Source organism: Haliaeetus leucocephalus, unplaced genomic scaffold, assembly GCF_000737465.1.
Source record: "Haliaeetus leucocephalus isolate CR32 unplaced genomic scaffold, Haliaeetus_leucocephalus-4.0 Scaffold339, whole genome shotgun sequence".
NCBI classification, from domain to species: domain Eukaryota; kingdom Metazoa; phylum Chordata; class Aves; order Accipitriformes; family Accipitridae; genus Haliaeetus; species Haliaeetus leucocephalus.
The window spans coordinates 20935119-20960426 of NW_010972775.1; the positions used below are offsets into that span (position 1 = coordinate 20935119).

At 47.2% G+C, this 25308-nt stretch overlaps 2 protein-coding genes across 2 annotated transcripts in view; both read right to left on the reverse strand.

Annotated features, from left to right (window-relative positions):
- Nucleotides 1–8585, reverse strand: part of IGDCC3 (immunoglobulin superfamily, DCC subclass, member 3) — a 114102-nt gene extending 105517 nt beyond the window's left edge. Inside the window, exon 1 of the mRNA XM_010572313.1 lies at nucleotides 8570–8585. Within this exon, the coding sequence (XP_010570615.1) occupies nucleotides 8570–8585 (16 nt within the window). The remainder of the gene's footprint in view (nucleotides 1–8569) is intronic.
- A 353-nt stretch (nucleotides 8586–8938) lies between these two features.
- IGDCC4 (immunoglobulin superfamily, DCC subclass, member 4) overlaps nucleotides 8939–25308 on the reverse strand; it is a 63781-nt gene continuing 47411 nt past the window's right edge. Inside the window, exons 12-20 of the mRNA XM_010572314.1 lie at nucleotides 24036–24143; nucleotides 23086–23269; nucleotides 22292–22419; nucleotides 21174–21344; nucleotides 20507–20644; nucleotides 19897–20002; nucleotides 18608–18842; nucleotides 11297–11461; nucleotides 8939–9469 (exon numbers count right to left, since the gene is read on the reverse strand). Of these exons, the coding sequence (XP_010570616.1) occupies nucleotides 8939–9469; nucleotides 11297–11461; nucleotides 18608–18842; nucleotides 19897–20002; nucleotides 20507–20644; nucleotides 21174–21344; nucleotides 22292–22419; nucleotides 23086–23269; nucleotides 24036–24143 (1766 nt within the window). The remainder of the gene's footprint in view (nucleotides 9470–11296; nucleotides 11462–18607; nucleotides 18843–19896; nucleotides 20003–20506; nucleotides 20645–21173; nucleotides 21345–22291; nucleotides 22420–23085; nucleotides 23270–24035; nucleotides 24144–25308) is intronic.

Consider the following 25308-nt stretch of genomic DNA (forward strand, 5'->3'; position numbering starts at 1 on the left):
CGGGCTGGGGGGCCGGCAGCCGGGGGTGGGGGGAACTGTCCTCGTGCGGGGCCGGTCAGCGCCCCCCGCGCTCGGGATCCGCGGGGACCCTCACCGGGTCTCTCCTCACCGGAGCCCTGTCGCCAGAGCCCCCTCACCCGTTCCGCTTCACGGGGCTCCTTTCACAGGGCTCCCCCTCACGGGTGCCTGCTCACGGGGCTCCCCTCGCTGGGGCCACCTCACGGCTCTCCCCTCAACTGGAGGCCCCTCACCAGAGACCCCTCATGGGTCATCCCTCATGGGTCTCCCCTGACCAGAGCCCCCTCACAGGTCTCCCCTCACTGGCGCCCTGTCACGGCCTCCCTCAGGCCAGGCCCCATGGGCTGCTGCGGACCCCCATAGCGGGAAAGCCCTCCAGGGGTCCAGCCTGGGCTCGCCAGTCCTGGCTGGCCTCGCCATGCCCAGGGGATGGCAGCCAGCACCAGGCCTTCCTTCCCAAGCTTGTGCTAATGACACGGGAAGGAGTTTCCTTGCTCTCTGCCCGAGGGCCTCTCTCCTGCCCGTCACTGCTCAAAGCGACCCAGTCTCAGCAACGGTGTCCCCATGAAGCAGGGCGGCAGGATCGGAGAACGATGGCCATGAGAGGATCCCGCGTCTGGGAAGTCCCTGAGGACAGGAACGAAGAAGAGCTTGGCTTGTCCCACCTCAGTGCTCCTTATTTTAAACGCTATCGTCAGGTGACTTACCTGGGTCAGTCACACAGATGTTGGCCCAACCAGCTCACCCTTGAAGAGGGCCCAGTGAGGAAGGAGCCAGTAAGGGACGAGTCTGCTCCTAAATCCTGCCACAGCCCTCAAGATAATTTGTCTGCCCTCCTGGCATGAAATGCGGATAATGCATCCCTACACAGTGCTCAGCCCTAGCACCCACGCAGTATTTTGCTGCCTTCCAACTGATCCTGTCTGGTCCCTTGGCCCACGTTCTCTGCAAACACATCACCATCAGCAGCAAAATCATCTCTGCAATGACAGCTCAGAGTCTTCTGTGGTGCTTGCTTGGGGAAAAAACAACTAGAAAGAAATAAAAGTGGATTCTAACTCATTTCTTTTTTCAGAATAAAAACAGATCTTGATGTACTGGGTTACTAAACCCTGTAACCGTGCCCAGAAACCTGGTGAAAAACCTTTTGTAAAGACGAGCAACGCGTGGCTCCCCTGGATAGTGCACCCTGAGCGTGTTGGAGTCGACTAACAAGGAAAGAAGACGTCACTACATCTGCTCTACATTAAAGCTTCCCTCATTTAGCAGAGAGCTGAACTGTACAAGGTTGCTTTCAGCTGAGGAAAAATTTGCTCTGGCTCCATCAGCCTCTCAGTAACATCTGAATTTCTGTGCTGTCCCTGACCTTTTGGCACCAACCCTGCTCCTGTTCCCAGGCTCCCGCCGCGGGGCCCTGCCAGTGTTTCTGTAACACTTGCAGCCGTCGTGGGCTCATGGCAGCTCCCGGGATGCTGCCAGCACCAAGGATGCCTTGTGGGAATTAAAAATTCCAAGGGAAATGAAGTGCCATGTGTTTTACAGGGCTTTTTCCCCCAGGAACCACAGATTTTGGGTGCTTTTGCTCCTGTGCACAGTGGCAGGACCCAGGAGCCAGGGGAGGTAGCTACATGTTTAGGACATCACCAAGTTCAGCCCTGCATCTTTCAAATGACACTGGTGACATTGCTGGTGTCACATTCAAAAATCACAAGTGCAAGCGGTCCTGCCAAACAACAGGAATTCTGTGAAAAGCCATGAGATTTTTAAAGAAAAAGGCAGGTTTGGGGCTCTTCGAGCCACCTGAGAGCAGGAACCCGGAGTGCTCCTCTTTTCCTGTGCTCCTCTGTAACCCTGAGAGCTTAAAAAAGTTACTTTGTGTCAGAGGCAGGGATTTGCTTATCACATAGTGAGCAGGAATTGGAGCCTCTTGAAAAGCAGCGGGGTTACAGGTGTGAAGGTCCTCGGCCCGAACCAGGGCTCCAAACCCCTTCCCTGCTGAGCGGTCGTGGGGTCCATCCCTCCATTCATCTTCCCACAGAGGGCACAGGGTCTGTCTGTCCATCTGTCCTCCCTCTACACGAGGTTATCCTCCACGAAAACAGGCCTCAGAGAGTGTTGCTAACCCCTTGCACAGCCAATTTCCGTCAGCTCTAATAGTGCTCCTGATTTACACCAATTTAACTGCAAACTGAGGTCCCCAAGACACCATTAGTAGTTTCAGCAGATGAAGTGGGAGATTAACTTGTCTGAATTCACTCCATTTATTATTCTATGTGTAATTGTGGTTTCCCTGTCTGCTAAGAGCCTGGGAGCTTTTCACTTATGTACACACATGTGGGGGTTTAGCATCTGTTTCATGGTCAATGAGCAACAGGGAGGGGGAGCCAAAATCGTGGCACCCACATCGAGGCACTGAGCTGAGAGCCATCCCAGCAGTGGTGGGACAGCCCCGGGACATGCTCCTGGAAGCTGCTTTCTCCAGCAGAAACCCTTTTGCATTCACTTTTGAGTGTATAAGAACACAGGTGTTGTGGTGGCAGGGGCTAGTGCTTGTCACCACACCAAGGGAATGCGTCCTGGCACTTAGCTACCTGGCTGAGGAGCTATGTGTTCTCCGTTAATTGAAAACAATCATGCCACCAATCCGGCAGTTTTGCCATCAGTAGAAATGAGTGCAGGGAGCCAGCGCAAATGATGAAACCCACAGAACTGCACCTGCCACACAAATCACGGAGGTCTGACTGTGCTGCTGTAACTGCTGCTCCAGTGGTTTGCTGGAGTGGAGGAGGTCGGAGGAGTCCCCATGAGATGCAGTTTCCACCACTGGTGTCCGCTGAGCATCCATGGAGCATCCCTGGCGACCTCACTGCATCACGCAGCCCATCACCTCATGCTGTGTCATTTCCCGCGGGGTTGAGCTGGGCAACGCACTGCACCGGGCACTTGTAGCTTACTGAAGTTACCCAAGACCATACAAGACCCAAGACAGCTGTAGTAATATTGCCAGCTGCATCGCAGCATAGCGTACTGGGGCCATAAAGGCTGTGAAGAGAAAGAAATGCAAACAAACACCTTGCTCTTATCTTCACTTCTCCATGGTCCCCGCTCCCCTGTAACTGCTGTGTCCATCCATCTCTGTTCACCCATGCCATCCCACTGTGTCCCCTCTTGGCAGCCTCATGCTGTGAACTGAGAGCTGGAAGTGGGATTTGCAGTCACCCATCACCCCCCCCCCAAGGTCCTTCCTTGCTCATTTGTGGGGTTACCTGTCATTAGGAGAAAGACTCATCTGAGTTACGCAGTCTGTCTGACAGAATTCCCTTTAACTACTATCGGAGAATACTATGCTAAGTGCAGATTTATTACCTCTGTAATGCAGATAAAATGAGATTTTATGGCTCTGTAGTCCTGGCAGCATAAAGTAATAATGGAAACTATCTACTCAAGTAGGGAATGCATCCGAGGAAGAAAGGGAGATGCATGGGAGGTTAATAATGTGTCCTCGGGCACTGCCAGATATCCCCTAGCTGATCTTGCTGGACGCAAGCCACTGAGTGTTCAGCCCAGCATGCCATCCGAGAGAAGTCTCACCATTCATTTGCTAGATGCTTCTGCTTATTTTTCACATTAAAAAATTCCCCAGCAAGATAAAGCATGAAACTGGATAATTTTTATTTTCTTTCTCTTATAGGAATCAGTTCAAAACTGAGGAATGAGCAAGCGTCAAGAAATGCCTAATGAACACAAACTCTGCCTGCATCTGAAACCCTAGAAGAATCCCCGAGGAACCAGGCACCCACCATCATCCCACAATCCCAACCTCCATGGTTACAAGCTCAGGCACTGAATTGGCACAAGCATGAATCCTGTGTCCTGCTCCCACCGTTGCTTCCCACCAGCGAGGTACAACCTTGCCGTGGAAGGTGCTCCTCCATGCTGCCCCAGGTCTGCCAGCTGCAAGGTCTTGTTTGGATCCATCCACAAGTGAGTTACTCAGATAAGCACGAGGCTGGATTTGAGCTGTTAGCAAATGCACACAAAGGCCCCACACACACCACAGGGCACAGCTCTGGCCAGGTTGATGTGCCTGCAGGGACACCTTGCAGGTCCGTCTCTAGCAAACTCACGAAGGCAGAGCACTCTCCGACCATCCCCTCTGTGTTTTGAGGGGCAGGGTACGGCCCAGCACCTAACAGCAGATTTCCCAGGGTCCAGCCACTCCAAGCACAGCTGCAGGATCAGCCTTCCGTGACAGCTTTCTCTGTAACGAAGAGCTGTAACAGACTGAATTGTGAGACAAATTCCACTCCTTTTTTAAAATATTTTATTAATAACCCATTAGTTAAGGAATATAAGGACAATGTCTTCTTACACTTTAACACTAAAGAGTATTTTGTGGAGTAAGAACAGTCTCTGAAGAAAGAAAGTTATAATTAAGTACAGCATGGAACCAAACACAGACACAATCTTCAAACAAGATCAAGTTCTGGTTACACATCCTTATGCACTGTGTAGAAAATTAAATCAAATTTAATTTTAAAAATACAAGCAAGTGAATACAGTAACAGAACTAGATGGTAGATTTCTGCTGGACTAAACACCTCTTTTCTAATAAAAGTATTGATTAGAAAAGACACGATGATCCCTTCAAAACATCTATTTCTAATGAGATCAAAAACATACATAGTGCTCTATTAAAATGGTTGTTTTCTTACACAGCATATTTCATGGGCTGATCTCAGGATTGTTAGCTAGTAATGCAAAAAAATCTCAAAACCTAGATTATAAGTTATCTCATTTGAACTATTTAAACCAGAACTTTGCTGTCTGTTAAGCAAGAAATCAAATCAACAAAAAGTTGAAAGATATTTTTATCCATGTGTTTCATGTAACAAGGAATTAAAAGAAATAAAAGGTTGAGAATTGTGACTCTCACAGCAGCATGGGGAATATACAGTTGTGTAGCCAAACAGTAACATTAATACTACAAAATTATGCCAGTGAGACAAACCTGACATTTTAACAATGTAAAACAATATATACCAGCAAAAAGTTGAACAGCAATAATCTTTAGTGTTACTGAAAGGAAGAAAAGGAAGAAAGGAGTCTGATGTATAAGAACATATATTAAGTATGATGGGTAATTAAAGGTAATCAACAGTTTGTGTGCCTGTGAGAAATCTGCAAGAAAGCTACTTATTTCATGATAAAAAAATATATGCACTGGTTGTTTCAGCTTTACACATAAAATATGTATTATCTGTCTTCCTCCATTCATTTCTAGCTGAGACTAGAAAGGTCCCATGTGCATTCAGGACAGGAAGGACCTGGGGCACAGCCGAGTTAGACAAGGACACCCAGCGCTCTGCGTGGACACACGTTCGTACAGAGAACAGCTTCGCTGCTGCCGGTCAGTGGTGATCTCTTAGCTCTGAGAGAACTGCCTTGATTTCTGTAGCTGAGGTCTGGCATACCAGTCCACGGCCACCACAGCACTTGGACATCCAAACGCTGCCAGTTTCACACTCTGGTGGGGTGTAACGAGATCAGAATAAGCCTCAGCATGAGGAGACAAAGTATTTTTGTGATGCATAAGCAGAATTGTTTGCACTCTGCTGCATCTACCCCAAAGCTCTCAGAGCACATAACTAACTTGGTGGTTTTGTGATAGGCCCAAGGTAATCCAGGGGAATGGTGCTTGTGTCGACTTCAGTGACAGGCAGGGATAGCTTTTAGGCAGATGAGCAATGCTCAGCCCATGGCTATACAATTGCTAAAGTCAATACAGACAAAGCAGAGGGTGCATGTACAAAGGAGCGCCCCAGAAACTGTGGCACCCTCCTAAATCAGCCACTGAACTATGCCTCCATCCCACAGGCCCCTGGATGGAAAGCTTAGGGCTGGTGCATGACCTGCCGCAGGTACAGTGTCATGACAGGGAGCCGGGAGAACTCCAGTGCCCTAGTCATACCCACTGCTGGCCAAACTCCTCCCAGTGCTGCCCTCCAGCAGCAGAGACGCTCAGCAGAAGCGGTCCTTCGGCATACTGTCATGCTTGCAAGCAGATGACTTGGTTTTAGAGATGAAAGGAAGTCACCAGGGGCTCCCTCTGGAGGGAGCTTTTTGGAGAAGGGTCCTTCTCCCTTTCTGCACATCAGCAGTGGCTGGTGCGGCTTGCAACAGGATCTGTTCTGTCAGTGAGGAAGAGCAAGGACTTTTCCATGAAACTAGCTGCAAACTGAGGTCCAGCTGCAGAAATCTACCCCCACCCTCTGCAGCTAGTGCCCGATACTCCCCAGCTGGAGGTTTTATACCTCTGTAATTGCATCCGCTCCCATATAACTGTGAATTGCCCTTATTGCCTGCAATAACACTTCACTGCCTTATCTGTAACCCTGCTAAGTCATTAGTTTCAAAGTCTTGTGGCAGTGAGTTCTGGAGGTTATTTATACACTTCCTCTGCCCAGTTATGATTTCTTGCCTTTCTATCTTCTTGCTCTGGTAGCGCACACACACTAAATTCCTGCCAAGCCTGCTCACTGGCACTGATTTCCAGTCTGTGCCACAGCCTTTCAGAGTCACGGCACTTCAGAGCATGGAACAGCATTTCTGAGACTCCTCAAGATACCAAGCAGCTGCTAGAGCAACAGAGCAAGTACGACGACTAGAAATAAAGCCATTTATCAGAACAGGGTGTCATGCTGGGAGGAGATGCTGTAGGATGGGGAGAGGTGGAAGCTCCAATATCCTTCCCAACAGGGTATGTGGAGGCTTAGAGGTACTCCTCTACCAAAGAGCTGGAGCTAACAGGGTTTGATGAAGGACTGCAAGGACACAGGCTGGTCCAGCTCCACTCCAAACACAGGGCATACTGTGACACAGCTCTTCACAACAGAAGCAGGGATAGGGTGCTGGTGGAACAAGGTTCTCCTTGCTGCAAGCAGCGGTATATCTCAGTCCAGATTTCACCATAAAAAACCCAAATCTAAAGTCTTTTACAGGATCTCAGGTCAGCACACAGCTCCCCATATGGCTTGGGGGGAATTTCAGTACAAAAAGAGGGAGATGGACATCTTTTCCCTCATTTTTTAAACAAACAAATGGCCTGATCTCTGAATCCTCCAGGAAGGCAGAACATGTACCAAACACCCAATGAACAGAATTACTGATCCTTGTTAACCCCGAGGAGCTGGTCCAATGTGTAGCATTCGCAGTCAATATCTGCGAGCCTGAAACAGGGCAGAGACAGGCTAAAGAAAAGGTAGAGAAAAGTTCACCCCACACCAGAAGGCCAGGCTGAGAGACACGTCAGCAGTAAGCAAACAGTGTCAGCAAGAAAGAGTCACTGGATGATTTTCAAACCAGACTGACTGGTATGAGACCAAAAATTTGATTTTAATTTTTAAGCTCTGGTGGTGCCCTGCTCTTAAAAAAAATAACCAATCAAAAGCACTTTGGCCAGGACTCTCAGAGGTGACTGGAAAATGTCACTTATTCATCCAAAGCCTTCAGCAAGTCCACTGCTTACAGAAGGCTGAGAGCTGCTCTCTGGAAATCAAAATCATCCAAGATGTCTCCGCTTGGGCACAAAAGAAAAAAAAGAAATAGATGTCCCCAAGATCGCAAGTTACTTTTGCAATTGTTGGTTCTTTTTTCCCCAAGATCACAAATTAATTTTGAAATTGTTGGTTCTTTTTTCTCTTTGCTAGTATAAGCTTGTTAAGGAAAGATGGATCAACATCCCACCAGCTGAAGCAGCCTCCTTTGGCCAGCTCCTGCAAAACACAGTCCTACAGAGAAACACAACCCAACTCTTCAGCTGTAGGGAAGGTGTCCTACAGCACTACTTAGAAACAAAGCAAGAGACATATCAGATCTGCAGCACTATGCATTAAAAAAAGGTCAACAACCAGTGCAAACATATTCTTTAGGAAAAGGCAGTATAAGAATAAGTTAAAACCTATAGTGGACTATAACAAAAAAGTAGATATACTGCTTTTTTTCTCCAACAGACATGAGGTAGTTGTGTTGTTAGGGAGGAAAAATAAAGTAAGAGAGAAGTAGTAAAAATGCTACTCTATACCACACACTACTCCACTTTATAAAATTAAATAATATAAAGATGCTCCAAGGAAATAAAAATACATGTTGTACATTAAAAGGACAGATGTGTACCTAAAATATTAGGTACAAGAACCTACATAAAGCAAAGTCTAGGTTGGTGAAATGACCCAGACACTGAAGAAGGTTCTATATAGTACAAGTTGTTAGAGGCACTCGTAGAGTGTGTAATAAAAGGCCACTACGTCAGCCTGCTAGTAATAGTTACTGCGGTAGCGTACAAAGAGAGCCTTATAATCCTTTTTAACCACGGGAGGGCAGAAAAGGCTGGTGGTTACAGCTCACTGAATTTGTTTGTGTTGGCTTCCACCCCCTTGTGGGACTCCTCTGGCAAAATTCATCCCAACGCTGCGAGGCAGTAGGTAGTGCCAAGGCTCTCCCTGGTGAAGAGACAGTTGAGAAGAATCGCTCGGTGTACCCTGCCTCTTACCAGCATTAAAAGACATCTTGCCAGTTGCCTCAAGGACTACAGCTAAGTGACAACCCCAGTCTAACGCAGAAGGCTCTGTTCTAGCCGTGGTGTCATGTCAGACTTTGGCAGATGGCTCAATCCTGCTCCCATTAACACCAAGTTACTCATCATATTCAGCGGGAAAAAGATGAGCCCTTACCAATCTACCTACTGATTTTCTGAAGGCAATATGTACAGCTGACAGGTCCGAATCCTGTTCTGGTGAGATGCTGCACCTTCTTAGCTCCTGCTGGGCTCAGTGAGTCAAGGGCATGCAGTACCTCACAGGGACAGGCCCTTACTAGCGCTTCTACCTCTCCCATGATCAAAATCAGATTAGTTCACTCTTTAATGATTGTGGACACATGCCATGTTCTCAGATGCTGAGGATGAACTGGTTAAACCAGAGTTACTACAGAGGGTGCCCTCCTCTGGGGCTGGGGAAAGCAATTGGCACTTGACTGGCTGCACATCCCCCCTGCCTTCCTGGATGGAGTCCGAATCTCCGCTCTCCACTGAATCCAGACTTTCCCCATGCCTGTGGAAGCCATTGGTGAGCCCACGGATGCAAACGGCCTCTGTTTTGTTAGTCTTTCTGCCGGTACATAACAGCTTGTCCTGGGCCTGAACTTCAGAATTGCCCGTGCAGTCCACCAACACTTGGCTAGCGTCCTGCTGGGTGCTGGGAGAGCTGGGAAGAGCCAACTCTCCAGAGGGGAGCTCTTCAGGCTCCTGGTCCTCAGTTTCTGTCTCTTCGCTCTCCAGGGTGTGCAGCTGGGAGTCGTAGTCTCTGTCAGAGGCTGAAAAATCAGAATGGACAATCACCTCTGCTTCCACTTGGTGGAGGCTGGCTGGCGGGTGGCTTTTCTTTGCTTCATTCTGTTATCAAATAGGGGAAAATTAAAAAAAAAAAAAAAAAGTAAACTAAATGAAATTCAGATAATTGAGGCTGTGACCCAACCAAGCACTGAAATTTATTTCTTTTTAATCCCACAGAGTGCAATGGGATGTACATGTGCCTCTATTAAGCATTATCTTGATGTGTTTCTCAGAGCTGAAGTCTTAAGAAGCATCTCAAATCACCTCAGGATCATTATTCCTGTTTTACATTTGGGAAAGCAAGTCCCACGGGAGTGAAGTGATTTGCACACAGCTTCTTGGCAGGCTGGAGCAACCATTCCTCCAAGCCTCTGTCAAAGACCACATTTTCAAAACTCACCAGCCTGTTTCCATATTAAGGGCCAGATTTCTAGAGGATGAGTGGGGAGTGCTCTAGGAAACTGGCTTCTGAGACAGCTCATGATACAGACCCCACAGTAGATACCAGGTCTCCCTTCACCTTCGTGGTTTAATTTTGGCCACGTACCACAAAATGTTTGTTTGTTAGAACCCTGGTCACAGCTTGCAAAAGTTGGTGTAAATTCAAGCACTTTAATTCAGAAAGAAAACAATCAGTGTTCCTCCACAGTGTTTAAGCAGAGTTTAGGCTACAGGTCTCCACAAATCTGCTAGATTATAATTCAATAATTTAACAAACAAATTATTTTGGAAGCTCACAAAGAGCTATCTAGGCAATCAGCGCTCAGATTCTGGGCTGAGTGTGATTTAGTAGCAAGACGACAATTCAAAGTATGGAAGTGATATCCCATGTGTAATTTGCACTCTATGTTGAAGCCAACTTCATGCGTCATTTACATATTTTAACACTTTTCTCCTTTTGTTGACAAACTCTGATGGGTAAGCTGTGCTGTAAACAGTGCCCTGTAATTGGGTTGTAAAACATTGTCTTAACTCTATCCACGGTGTTAATTACATCCTGTGTATAATTGATTTTCACACTACTATCTAGGAAGGAAACATAGGTAAGTTACTTATAAGTATTTGCTGGGGGTGGAGGGATGGGGGGTGAACTTTTTAAAACAATAACCAAAGAAATCTTCGGGTTCAGAGTCAACCTAAGCAGGTGTCAGCTTGCTTTGCTGAGACTGTGGCATGAACATCAAAATCCTTGTACAAACTCTCCCAAACACAGGAGTGCATATTTTTTCTAATGAAGCAATATCAGAAACAGGATTTCCTCCCAATCTATGCACCCACATACAGATGACAAGTGCAGTGGAAATTCCTCTACCCTATCTGGAGGAGGAGTTTAAATCAACCCTTGATCTTTGACTCCTTTTACAGGCAAAAATGCAATCCCTCCTTCAGGCGAGCACACTGTAGATCTTAATGACTGTGCTGAGCATTGCAGCTCCTAACTCATTCGGCAGGCTGCTTGCTGCATGGCCATAGCAAAGACCCAAAGCAGACTGCTGCTGCCTGGCTTCGGTTCCTCAGGAACCAGGACTGCCACAACCCTGCTGACAACCAAGCTGTCTGACCCCACTTGATCATCACCAAAAGAACAAGCCCACAGCACGGGCCCTCAAGGGCTGGCTGGAGTCAAGACAGACGATCAGGGCAGAGTTGAGGCTTTGAGTGATGCTTGGAAAAAAACCCAAACAGCTTATACTCAAATCCCATCAGTCTCACTGGCATACACTCCTATACCCAGGAAAAAAAAATAAAGCCATGATCAGCCAACTAAAGCTAGCTTAGAGAAGAACATTTTCTCCTGTGCTGCAGAAAGGAGAAAGGGAGATGGGAAACATAAATGGAAAAAACACATCAGAATACACAAGTCAATAAGCCACCGCAGACACCCACCATCACAGCATCGTAAACCAGAGCTTGTAACAAAAGCTTCTGTCCTGCACTGGAAGGGAGCTTCAGTGATCCATTCACAGCAGAGAGAGGCTCTTTTGTGATAGTGTCCCCATATCTGGCTATGCTGTTTGTCCAGGGCTGGTTGGCTGATTTATTCCATGAAGACTGCAGAAGAGAAGTGGGAGGAGAAAAGATTTGATTATCACAGATACAGATTCTTATCCTCATAAACCTGAAATGAGAAGCAGCTTGAAAAAGGAAACTGCAAGCTGTGAAAATACCACGGTGTTAGAAGATGCAAGTTAAATGCAGAGAACACTTCTGATAGCATCAAAATAAAAATGCTCATTGGAATGGACTTACACAGTCACTGCATTAGAACAGGCTTTATTGCTCTGTTACATGGTCTGATGCAGAGCAAGTGGATAAAAGTTGCCAGATGGTTCACAACTGGTTGCATAAGGGGCTTTCCACCGATTCCCAAATTTTGAGGCCAACAGCTATATCATGGCACAAGATATCATTTAAAGGTCCACTGAAATCAACTTCCTGCAAAGCTGCAAACAACTCTGAGCAGTATGAGCCTACTGAAAAATACAGCAAAGCCGGAAAGGAACAGGGATGGTGGAAACGTGGAGCTGAATGATTATACTATTTGCTTTGGCACAAGCGATGCTCTGTAGCATGGAGAAGGACCCTCACCCATGTGCACTGGCATGTGTGCTCCAGTAAGAGTTGAAGACAATGCTAAACTGCTCACTCTGAGGTGCAGACAGATTTCCTGCTCTAAGCTAGAGCTTGGGTAAACATTCTGCCATTCCCCATCAATAGAGGCACAAAACTGGGGGCCTTATTTTTTTTAATTTTTTTTTTTTTGCAACAGACCACCAAGCAATTCTTAGCTCAGCTTTAAATCCCCTGGGCAACCAGTGTTACCTTGTTTGTAGATCTAATTAAATTATATGGGCTGAACGCAATTTGTTCTGGGTTCTCTCAGCTTCCCCTTGCAATAAACTGTTGAATGCACACCTCTGTGTATGGGAAATGTGTGCCTTTAAGAGCTGAAGTTATTTAACAGCTCAGACTATTAGTTCACAGGCAGAAAAGTATTTTCTTTCCAGGTTTTGATTTTATTGGGCTGTCCTGCATTTACCTGAGCTCAGCCTTGTTACTGACTCGCATACATATACGTATATACACACAGATGCACACTCAGATTTAAGGACCACATGAGCCAGTTATCTCGGGGCTCATTCCACAGATGTTACACGTTGCCTGGATAGAAGCGAGAGGATGACACAAGGCTGAAGTGAAGAGAAAACCCTGGCCTGACACAACTGCAAGTGTGCATGTGCATACAGAATATGGGTGGTGTGGGCATGATGGCTGTGTAGGGTGAAGATATAGGGCACATCTATTCAAACCCACTAACCATCTATTGCTCACTGTCAGGCAGGAGAAACCCTGGTTTCTGCTCTGTGTATGTGGTCACTACTTACACAGGTCAGATCTATTCCAACAACAGTCAACATAGCACGAGTCCAGCCGAGACGGCAAGGAGATTTCTGACATCAGCCTGACCTTGTGTAAGTCATTTGACCTCCTTGTGCCTCGGTCCATCTGGCTGGAAATTAGGTAGAAATACATGACCAGATGTTGCATGTGAGCCAGGCATTCCTAAGTCAGCTATTTGGCAAGAAGCAAATGCTACCTCGTGCTGTTGGTGCTGGCAGAAGGCACATTAAAGCACTCACATATGTGCTGAAGGGCTGCCTGAGCCTTTCCCGAGCGCTCTCATCCACCCTGACTCAAGTGCCAAGGGGGCTCAACACCTTGCGAGAGGCAGAGCAGTATTACATCCAAGCCCCGACCAACCCCAAGTCATAGGAGCTCTGCTGCTACCTCAGGATCAAACCTTAAGAAAACAAGTAGTAAAGGGCCTCATTTATATGACAGCAGCCTGCAGAACAGTGATGTCCAAACCTAGTGCTGTGGATATCAAGCATTCGCTAATTTAACGTGGATGCTGGAGGCAGCATCTTTGCCATTCCTCTCTCTGCAATCCCCAACAATATATTCTGAGCCAAGAACGTTCCCTAATTGCTCCCTTTCTAAGTGGACAATCATTAAACTACACTTTAATAGCAAGAAATCAACCAAGCGATCACACACAGCTCACAGTAAGGAATATCACTACATGCGAGTGCTCAAGGAACGTGTTCAATTTGCTTCTGCTGCCGTCTGAAAGGCTTTCTGCAGCTACATTGCTGACTGATGGCTTCTGTGCCTTTTCCAAGGAACATACGTTACTGAGCAAATACTGCCTGGAAATTTCATCATTGAACCTACACAAATATGCACACATGCACACAAATGTGTGTCCTATTATAGATGCTTACATGCATATTTGCTATCAGAAAGATCTTAGCATCATACGCATACACACACACACAGAGCAAACTTGAAAACCTTCTTGCAGGCATCTTGTGAATACCAAAAAACATGGAAAGAAACAGGCAGCTTTACTGCAATCCCCAATGGACCATCTGTTAGCGGAAATGTCAATCTGCCATGTTTACATAGGTTTTGATGACTCTGGGAACAGCCTGTTCAGCTCTGGCTGAAATTGGCTGCAATGAAGAACAAACTTGTTTTGTACCAGTTTGCAACTTTCAACAAACAGAAAAAACCATCAGCCACACAACATGGCCTATTTCCCACATGTTGTTCAAGCACATTATGTTTGAGAGGAAAAAAAATAAAATCTCTCTTGAGGCTCAGTCTCCAAGGTTGGGCAGCAGCAATTAACTCTAGGTCTGTTTTCATCACAGACCTGAAGAAGGTCTTGTGTGCCTGAAAGCTTCTCTGCTTTTTTAAGCAGTATCTTTTGGTGTAATAAATGATACAATTTCTTTCTACTCAAGGGGAGCTCGTGAATGGCTGAAGGAAGGAAATGTTCTCTTGGCTTTTACAATAGAATAATGAAGGCAAGGAGTGTCAGTCTAATACTAATTTAAAGAGGGAAAAATCCCTTTGTCAATTTGCTGCAAACACAAGAATGAAAACTAATAAAAACATCTTCCAATAAAAGGTGTTTCCATTACAGCTAAATCCTTATCAAAGCAAACAAGCCTTTTCATTTTAGCCTTTTTATAGAAACTCTGACTGGTAAAAATGTGCCTAGATCATGTTACGTTTTCAGAGACAATTAATGATTTGAAGCAAATACATGAGCTGAGAACGAACATGTAGGAAATGCTGATCTTGAAACCTTCCCTGTTTTATGAGGATGGTTATTTAAACTAGCTTGAAATCCTGTGCAGAACAAAGCTGAGGACATTTCAGATGTGCTCAGCTTTTAAGGGTGTCATAGTGGAAAGAAAGGATTCATTGCTGAACGGCACCACAGAGGTCGGTGGGAGTGGAAAATCTCCATGTCATGCAAACATACAGGCATCCCTGCCTGCAGCTGCACCTCTAAACAAGATGCAACATAATACAGACCTCTCCCCTACCAGATAAAGGAGAACCTCTGCTAGCTCTCAACAGAAGCAGAGCTCTCATCTAAGACTTTTCAGAAAACACGGGGACTTTTTTTCCACACAGAAAAGTTCCAAAGTGAAAATGACAAACAACCCGGGTAGATCCAAGTTCCCTGATGCATTACAGCTTTTGATCTCCAAGTCATGGGGATGCTTCATAGGAAACGCAGTCCCCATGGGGAGGAGGCCCACAGGGAAGAAGCGGGGCAGCAAACGAGGGAGGTTCCAGCTCGCAAGAAGCACAACGGCAAACATTTCCAAGCCAAAATGCTTGGGTTTGGCTTCATTCAATGAAAAGCTGAAGTCTTCCATGGAAAGCAGATGCCTTTTAACATCCTCCCCCACCCCCTAAATTGCTTGGCCCAAAAGCAGCAGTGACAGAGATGTCTGAAGCAGAGCCATTTTATCATCCTCAGTCCATCTGTCAGGGAAACAGAGCTGCATTGCCACAGCCTGTGCATTACGGTGTCATTTATAACACGGGCTACTGAGGGCATCAGTGTGGGGGTCACTTGAAAGGTGAAGAGAGTAAGAGAGGAAAATCACTTGTCAGTGTATTTACAAATCCTTGTGTGTGACCACTGGGAAAAACACAGAAAGGAAAGAAAAAGGCCCGCTAAATGGCCAAGCATACTCCTGCCTAATGGAGCTGTCAGCCATCCAGAGGGGCCCTGTGCTGAGAGCTCGGCTGCAGCAGCACCTTCTCATCCTGCTAGCAGGGGCAGGGTGGCCAGGCGGCTCCTGTGGGCTGTCCAGCAGCACAAAGACTGTCCCACCTTCCACTTGCACCATCCTGCACCCCCAGCATTACTTGTAACGGCTCAAGAGCAATCATGGCCCTACGTTTGGAGGAACTGGTGATCTTGACTTGAGAACGACCAAGGGGACTTCTCGAAACCCTTGCCCATGATTCTTTGCAGAAGTCGGTTCAAATCTCAGCATTGTTAAAGTCTTCCTGCCCTTGGTCTCACTGCTCTCCAGTCCCCACACCTGCAAAGTGACATTCACTCACTTCTGACTGCTTGTGGCACAGGGACAGTCCCTTCTTTGTGTTTGTACATCTCCTAACAACACTGAGCCTCCGATCTCCACTGGAACCTCAGACTGCCACAAGAATAAAAACAATAAAGAATAATCCACGAAATGCTAAGTAACAAGCCAGCATGTGAAAAGCCTGCAAAAGCATGGCAGCATTTATCACTGCCACTGGTGATTGTAAGTGCCACCCAACCAACAAAAAAGAGGTTTCAGGAGCGTAACCTGAGGACGGAGAGGCAAGCAGGCAACTGGAGGTCACACGGGTCTGGAGCTGCGAGTTCCTTGGCATCATAGCTATACAAACCTGCCCAAGAGTGGCAGCAGCATCGGACTAAGTCTGTCCCAACTAACATCCTGAGCTCTATGGTGACATGATACGCTGTTAAATAAAAGGGATCCTTGAGATATTTATTCACTCCCTTTCTTTACTGACTAGGACTGCAAGTGATAGTACCTGAGCTAGAGCACCCTGGGAGCTTCCCTTTGCCAGGCTGGACCAGGAATTTCCTTCCACAAGGATTTTCTCTTTCCTGTGGCTCTACCACATTACTTGCTGTGGGTTTTCATAGCCCCAACCACACACAGCATGAGAGAATAAAAGAGAAGGCAACAAAGGCAGCTGGTCATTCTAGGGTACAAAGCTCCTGGCCACACTCAAGCAGGACCTGGGGGAGTTTTGGCAGCCTAGCTGAAATGGCCACTGGAAGAAGCTATTTGCAGTGTACAAGACAACCCAGGGAACCTACAACCTGCTCTTGGGCCTTGGCTAGTAGCATTTTGTCTACAAGCAGGGAGATGCACACACCCCTAGCTGCACCTCACTCTGATTTACATCTGTTGTGGGGACCAGGCATGTGTGTACTGGTCCGGCCATGCTCATGAGACCTGCCCAGCTCCTTCACCGCCCTGCCAGGTAAAATGACATCGCTATCTGGACACATGGCCTCTTGGCAACTGCAGCATAAAGATGTTTTTGGCCTGAGTCTTTTCACTTCTCACTTTCACAGAGTACGGGGAGGATGCAGTGGTGCTCAGCGTTGGCTCAGGTGGCACTTCCTGCAGGAACTGGGCAGTGGAGGGAGCAGGGCCTCCTGCGTGGAAGCACATCTCCCTCCAGTGCCCACTCCCAGCAACAACAGCCTGTTGCTCCTGGCCGTCACTCGAGCTTTCCTTCACCTGCTAGGTCATCCTCACCAGCCAGCACAGGGGACAACATTGCTCTCTGGGTGGCTGCCTGCGGCTGCTCCTCAGTGATCCTTGCTTCACTATCCACATCCATCAGAAAACCAAGCTCTTTATTCTGCTGACAAAAATCCTCAATGAATTCAACTCCCAGTGGCCTTTCCCCATCCAATTATGGAGGCAGAGACACTACAACCAGAATTACCCCACTCCCCAAAGCTCTGTTCTCTGAACATAACTCCACTGCCGGACACTGCCAGCCTCTGTGACAGACACTGGGGGCCCCAAGCTCTCAGGCTAAACCCCAAGCAGCCCGGCCTTGGCACTGCCCTCTCCAGCCCCTGCTCTGCACACATTAAAATCTTTGTGTAAAACTTTGCAGACAGGATTGTTGCTTTGGAAGAGAATCTGGATGTGCTGCCCCCAGAAAGGCCTCCCAAGGGAGGGAACTTCCCCCCACCCCAACCTGTTCTTAGGGTAAGTCACCATCACTGAAAACATTTGTTCCTTATTTAACAGAAAAAGCTGTAGGAAATTCCTCACACTCTTTGGCTTGGGTCCAGACAGGCAGCTACATTCCACCGAAATCCACAGATGTGGCTTGGCTGCAAACTGCCTCTCCTTCAGCTGAGTGCTGATCTGCCACAGCACTTGGGGATGGCCAAGACCACGGCTTCAGCTCACAGGACTATTAAAGCCCGCAGAAGACATTGCATTTCCAAAAGACCATACCTGCACTGCCACTAGCAGCAAGGATGGGTCTCGTGGTTAGCCAGGTATCCTGAACTCACCTTCCCCTGGTGACACATGAGCGCATCATTGATGCAAACGTGAAATCCCATGTGCTCACAATGCATTTGTTTTACTGAACCTCCTAATTACTTTACATGCTCTCCCTGGGCTACAAAGAGAGACATAAACAGATTAACTAAATTAGGCCAATTAAAGGTTCCCTAATGGAATGAAATGTTTCAGGCAAGCTTGAGAGAAGAAATGGGCAGGGAGGAATGAAAGACAATGCAGTGTCAGGCAAACCAAGCAAGGCAGGAAAAGACTACTTCAAAAAACAAGGTTCACAAATAAAACAATTTCACCTCTTGTATATCTTCAAGGGTATTCCAGTGAACATGCTATTTATGGACAAAGCTCCTTTTACTCTAAGCAAAAGGAGTATCCTGGAAGGCAGAGCATCTACTCTAGACATCACGCTTTCTCATGCCATCTATATGCCACAGCAACAGCAATAGTGCAGCTTTCTGCAGCACTAAGTTTGGTACTGCTGCTCTGGGCATGAGGGGCCACTGTCCCGGAGATGAAAAGGGGTGGTAGATGGCACAGGGATCCCAAACTTCGATCTGACAGCCAAGACTGAGCCAGTCAGTTTTACAGAGAGGGAAATGCATGGCTGCCCAGCACCAGCCTGCAGCCAAGACCATCGACACTTTGCAGAGCCAGGACAGCATCAGACCCTGGCTTCCCAGCAGTGACACACCAAACAAAGGCTCTTGCCTAGGGTGGGAGCCCAGTCACCACATGCCTGGGTCCTTACCTTCCTCTTCCCATGGACAATGTCCTCAGGGAGGCTCGTGTGGATGAGGCTGTGCACTTCCGTCAGTTCTGTGATGTCCCCCAGGTGCATGGGTGCATCCTCCGGGACTGGGGACATGAGGGACTCTAGCTCATGTGAGTCCAAGGTGGCACTGGGAGCTGCCACCCCTTGCCTGCTCCGGTGGTAGTAAGTGTGGTTGCTGGCTCCCTGGGAATCCAGGTCTGGCAGGGCGTCCCTGAGGGAAAACAAGCAAGAGTTGACATCTCTCGTGAGCCTCACTTTCCTCTGTCCCAAACAGCCACAGACTGCCAGATAAAGTGATCCCCTCCAGGCCACTCAGCCTGTCCTTGTGGAAGTGACCAGGCCCAAGCCCCTGCCCTGACGCTCCTGAGGAAGACGATCCTCTATCCACATCCTATTGTAACAGCTTTCACTGCCATAGCCTCTCCCCAGCTGCATCTCTTCACCACCTTCACTAATCCTAAAGCTCATACAATGCATGGTGCTGGATGCAAAGCCCTCCCTCCCCTCACCAGTGGATCACAAGGGCAGCAGACAACACAGGTCCCAGCACTAGAGCAAGTGCTCTCTAACCCCTGCCCGTGGGGAATTGTGTCACTCCTGTCATCTCTGCTTTACAGATAAGAGGTGCAACAGGACAGAAAAGTTTGGTGGCCACATTAGGACAAGAATTCAGAAGCTGCTTGTTGCTAGTCCCAAGATCTGCTGCCAGCTCAAAGCTCTTCTCAACAACTAAGCTGGTTTCTGATCATGGTCTTTCCAAATGCTTGTGGCTGGATTCAGACCTCTGGGATAGCAGCGGGCTTTGGGCTGAGTCCAATCCTCCTTAAACCAGCCTGTCATTCACTGGAAAATCTTTCATCATTTTCCCAACTGGAAGTTAACAAACCCTTTCCAAACATCCTTAGAGCTGTCCAACCTCAGAAGCAGAACACTGCCCACACTAATGGACACAGGTAATAATCTGGCAAATAGTGTTTTTTCCCTTTTCTTTTTTTTTTTTCTTTCTCTGAAAAAAAACCCCAAAACCTATTAGTCTAACAATGCAAATTAAAGAGAAACTACTGAGAAAATAAATCAGTGAAAAGACCATACTAAATATGTTCCTTAGCCAGCTAGCACTCCCAAGACTCAATCTTTGTATTAACTGATGTCATACACCACATCCCGAAGAGCGGAGCTGAACGCGACAAAGCAGCTCAAGAGTGTTTTTTGTTTCCTTCCACATCAGCCTCCTTTACCTCCTGCAAAGGTGAAGTGACACCTACCTCTGCTTGCTGTTGCGGAAACTGGCACACATGCAGAAGAGTATGCAGAGCAGCCCCAGACAGACTCCCACAATGATTCCCGTGACAGAGTGGATATCCAGAACATCTAGTAGAGGAAGGACAGATTCATCATTTCAGCTGCTAGGAGGAGGAAGATACAAAGTGTCTGATGTTCAGAGAAGCAACAGCTTCACTAAAACCTATAGGTGATGCCTCTATACACATAAAGAAAGAAGATTACTTGGCAGTGAAAATTTAGAGCAGCTTAAAACGAACTGGCACCTATGCACATTCATCAATTTCACACTACGCAGGCCTAACAGAAAGGCAGCAATACGCAGGTTGCATGTGCCCTTCCATAGGAGCTGGGATGGGGAAGAGAAATGAAGTTCAGCTGTGGGATGGGTTCTGGAGCTGCCTGAGGCCTGTGGAGCTGCACATCTGAGGACTCCACTGTGATCCTCTGCACTGGCCTACACACAGTCGCATCTTACATCCTGCACAGTGACATCAGGCAATTGCTTGGCAAACAGAAATGCCACTGCTGACAAATCGCAGTCTTCAGCAATGCAACTCACTTCTTGTACTGGGACAAAGGGGAAATTCGTACCAGACAGCTTCTCCCGGAGGGTGTGCACATCCTTAACGTTTGAATAGGGACCAGATCCCACAACTGTCTTTGCTCCCATCTTGAAGAAGTATCTGGTATCACTTTCCAGGCCATGCACTTCAGTGCTGAAGATATTTCCTGATCAAAAGCAAGTAAAAAAGAGGTTTAAAATATGCAGTTTCAAGAGTATTCAGACGCTGCAGCAAAGCAGCAGTGGAATTCTGTTGGACCCTCAGAAGTGAGGGATTTTGTGTCATGAGCTCTAAGAGGTAATTCATACACCTCCTTGGTATTAATGAACTTGCTGCTTAAAGAGCTGATCATACAGACTGCATGTGGTGTTGCTGGCATACGTTCTCCTAGGAATTACTGGCTGCCAGCCTGTATCTGCAGGATGTTTGCCGGATGATAATGGCTATTTCAGCCCTAGACATGTACGATTTCATATCTTAGCAGTCACGTCCCTGAAGTCTCCTATATGACCAGGACAAGGCCCAGCATATGCTCCAAGAAAGCTGGCAGCATGAGCTCTTGAATGTTTATTTGTATGTGCTCAAAGTGAGGCAAAAATCAGGGCAGGAGGACTGAGCAACTGGCTTTGTAGGCAGGGAAGAAGGCAGGAGGAGGAGGACCTGGTGGAGTATTACAGTACCTCAAGGAGGCTCACCTTCTCGCGTCAGCAAGGTCCACATGTCATCTGGCTGCGTGTTGTTGGCGTTATACAGGATGAGGTACTCCACAATGATGCCATTAGGCTCGACAGGGGGGCACCAGTGCACCTGGACAGCATAGGGGTTGAGCGGGTGCAGCCGCAGGTCAGATGGAGGAGTCGAGGGACCTAGTAGAGACAAGTAAAGACCTAGCATGAACAGCAGAAAAGAGGAGGAAAGCATTCAACCTGCAGAGCATGACAACTGCTCTGTGCTTTCTCTGAATCCTTCTCAGTGGTGCCACAGCCATGTTTGCAAGCATGAAATGATGGGCGACCTGGGTGGCCAGACACCTCATCCAAACAAGCTGTGGAGAGTGCAGAGAGGAGGCTGCTGACCCCAATACAGGGCAGTACTCGTGCATCATGGCCAACCAGACAAGGGAAACGTGACAGTGCTGAAGAAGCCACATAGCATAGTTTGAGACTGTGCAACATTGCTCATCTTTGAGAAAATATTCCCAGCACACACTTGCTCCTTGTTGCTTTCTTTTGCATCTTCCCCAAAGCCCTGCTTGCGTTGCAACTAGTCCCAGCTAGGGGCAGGACACACAACACCTCCAAAGGCCATCGATGCTGCTCTGTGAAGCTGAATACTGGAGAAGCTGTCACAGAGTAAGGAGATAACCCACTGCAGCTGTCAGGATCATCTCTGCCTCCTAGCCTTCACCAGGCCTGAAGCTAAGAGGTGGAGGTCTTATTGGAAAACCAGGCTGGTCAAGGCACTCTTGTTCTGACAGTGACATTCAGCATTGGGGAGGACCCAGCACTTAAGCAATGCATTATCAGCTGTCTGTAACGAGCAGAATTTCTCTGAACCCAGAGGCAATCCTACAGTAACAGCAATCATTGCCTCAATTCTCTTTACATGCTCCTCTCTGTTTACAAAGCAGCACTTCTTTAATGGGCTTGGAAATGCCACCAGGATGCTTAGTGGCTCTCGGCATGTACTCAGGCGCATCATAGCTTAGACGTGATCTGAGATCACATCTCTCAGGGGCACATTAGGAGGGATTTGATAAGAGATTCAGGGAGAGCCAGGAAAAAATCAGGATTCAATTCCCATAAATACTCACGGTCAGGAAGGGTGAATCGCTCCACCACGCTGCCGAAGGGCCCATCAATGCCAACACCATTGGACTGCACGGCAAACTCATACCTGGTGTAGGGCTTCAACCCACTAATGAGAATGTCTTCATCCGAGCTGCCAAAAGAGGACACATTCATAAGGCCATGAACCCTAGATGGTTCTCCCACTGTCACCCTGATATCTTACCAGACACACTGTAAGAGATTATCCTAACTCTTAGAGTATTTGATTTTTCACCTAAAGCTTCATCTCCTGCAGTCATGTGAATGCAAGAGCACTCAGCTCCCAGATACAGAGCAAAGTAGGTTCCCAGCCTCCAGGATCATTACTTGCAGAGAAAAGCTTGAAAACACAACCTGGTTATAGGCTGAAAACCTGCACAGGAATCCACATTTAAAATACTTCCCCAAATTATTATAACTGTATAAACTCTAGCAATTTTTAAATCAAAGTTGTGAGGCCCATCTCACAAATCATGAATGCTTTGAGACTGGCCATAACTGCACCTGGCTATGTTATTAACACGGAAACAAACATGTAAGGTCCAACCAGAGCAGAAAAGATGCAGAGACCGGCCAGTAAATGATCCCTTGGTATTCAAGTCAGAAAAGTCCCAGTGCCACATTTCAGCAGTTCTAAATATATCTGTGACCAAGGCAGACGCTTCCCAGCATGTGAAACACCCAGGATTTTGCTCAGTACTGGAACTTCCATGCAGGTTCCTCCCGCCCCGTGTTTATTCCTGACACGAACAGATGAATGCATAGCATCCCTCTTTACCTTGTGTAGTATGTAACAAGAGAGGCGTTTTTCAGGCCCCAGGGGCTGAAGCGCACAGTGTAGTTGACGATTTTGACTGTTGTAAAGTCAGGTTTCTTCCACCTGAGCCATATGGAAGTCGAGCTGTTGGACTCTGCATAGACTTGGACTGGAGGCAGCGGAGGACCCTTCTGCACAGGGGGATCTATGGTGCAAGACAAAAAGAGAAAAGAGATGTGGAGACATAAACGACAGTACGGCAAGGAACAGACACAGAAAACATGGAATAAAACAGGTCTAGGTTGTGAAGCCTGCACTGATATACTAGCCCCCAGTGTAAGCCTAGATGCCCAGCTCAGCTCTTCTGTGCATGCAGCGGTCCACGCTTTTCCTCACATGTGGGAAAGATCACAACGAGGATCCATGCACCAAGGTGGTGGTGTACTACCATGGAGCACTGGAGGCCAGCTTCAAAGACTGACAGGCCCGCATCAGGGTAAGGAGAAGCCGAGACTGTTCACCATCCCACAACAGACTGGCAGAGCCGAGAATGGAGTCTAAGTATTCAGAGCTTTTACTTTCTTTGTAACACTGCAAAAAGTCTGGCATGCTGCTATTTCACATTCTTGAATTTTTATAACATCACAGATGAAACCCAGGTTATTTGGCATTTCCAAGACCATCCCTGAGCCACTAACAAGGCCAGAGAGAACACAGTGAAGTCCATCCACACCCAGCAGAACAACCACTCTAATGAGAAGGGGGATATTTTGCTTCTTTCTCTCCTTCCCAAGATAACTCCTCCAATGCAATTTGCAATGACTGTCAAAGGGAGTTTCCTCATATTGGGACCTTCCCCGTTTTCATATTGTCCTTCTTCAAGTTCATCTTCTGTAACTTTACTTCTACCCTTCCTTTGAAGCCACATGCCAAGCAGAAGAGACAGACAACAAATGAAGGGCATTCCTCACCTACTGCTGTTGCGGGTGCCTTTTCTGTTTTGCCCTTCCAAACCGCTGCATAACCGTCTTCGTGCTTATTGAATGCCACCAGCTTCACCTCATAGAGTTTCCCAGGAGCTGGAAAAATCAATCAGGATTTGTCTGGGGTTATTTTTGTTACCAACCCTCCCCAGTTAGACATGTTTTCTTTGGTCTGACCAGCTTTTCTCACCATCCAAGAAAGTAGCTTGAACAGAGTTGTATTTGCTAAAAATACAGGAGGAAGCCCCCCTTCCACTTACAGGCTTTCCACATTCAAATACTGTCTCACTAGTGGTGCACATATCATTACAGCTACTCTCTAGGTCTCCCCTCGCTTTTTGCAGAAATTATCAGCAGCAAATGGATTTGGCCCAGCCACCAAGGGTTAACCAGTGTCATGGCCTGTAGTACATCATCTCAGGATCTCCCCTGATCTTTCTCCCTTGCAAACTACTAAAGAAACCTATGCACGGTGACTGCTTTCTCTCTCCCATGCAAGTGGATGCACTGCAATGTTTATTCCTGAGGAGTGAGGACATCCTCTCCTCTCCAAAATGCACCTCCCATTTCTAAGGTCCTTTCTGATTTATTTGCTGCTATGAGGATCTTCCTTCTGGTAAGTCCTCACATACACTGTTAAGTCACTGGCTGCTTTTGTTGTGTGGTGACTCTTTTGCCTTCACAGCAGAGTTTCTTGATTTGCAATTAGAAAAGCAACAGCATACACAAAACCCACACCAGAAACCTGAGGGTCCTCATTACACACTCTTCCCATCAGACAGCCATGTACTCTATGGGGAACCTCACACTTGGACCCAAACGGAGCTGCAGGGCAGGGACCTCTGTCTCCAGGCAGTGCTGCCCTGGTCCAAAATTCACTTCCCTCTTTCCTCCAGCCTTTCATCAGCTTAAATACTCCTCTGCTGTGTTAAGTAACATCTGAGGTTTTTTTTAATGGAGATGTTTAATCAAGGAAACAACTTGGGAGATATGAAGTTCTCAAATAAGACACTCGCCAGCTTCTCCCTTCAGCAGCCAGCCTATTCAGAAGCTCAGCAAGAGCAGTCCAGACTGTCTTTGGTTGCCTTGGCTGCAGCACATTGATGAAGTTTGTTAATTTGGGATGTGCCTGTTCATTCCCTGCCCTGATAGATCACTGCTCTCTTTGCCAGACAATGTAAGCAAAATAAAACCTTTCTTATTGATGCCAATTTTATTATTACTGCGCTGATTACACTCCCAGAGGCTAATGGTACCAATT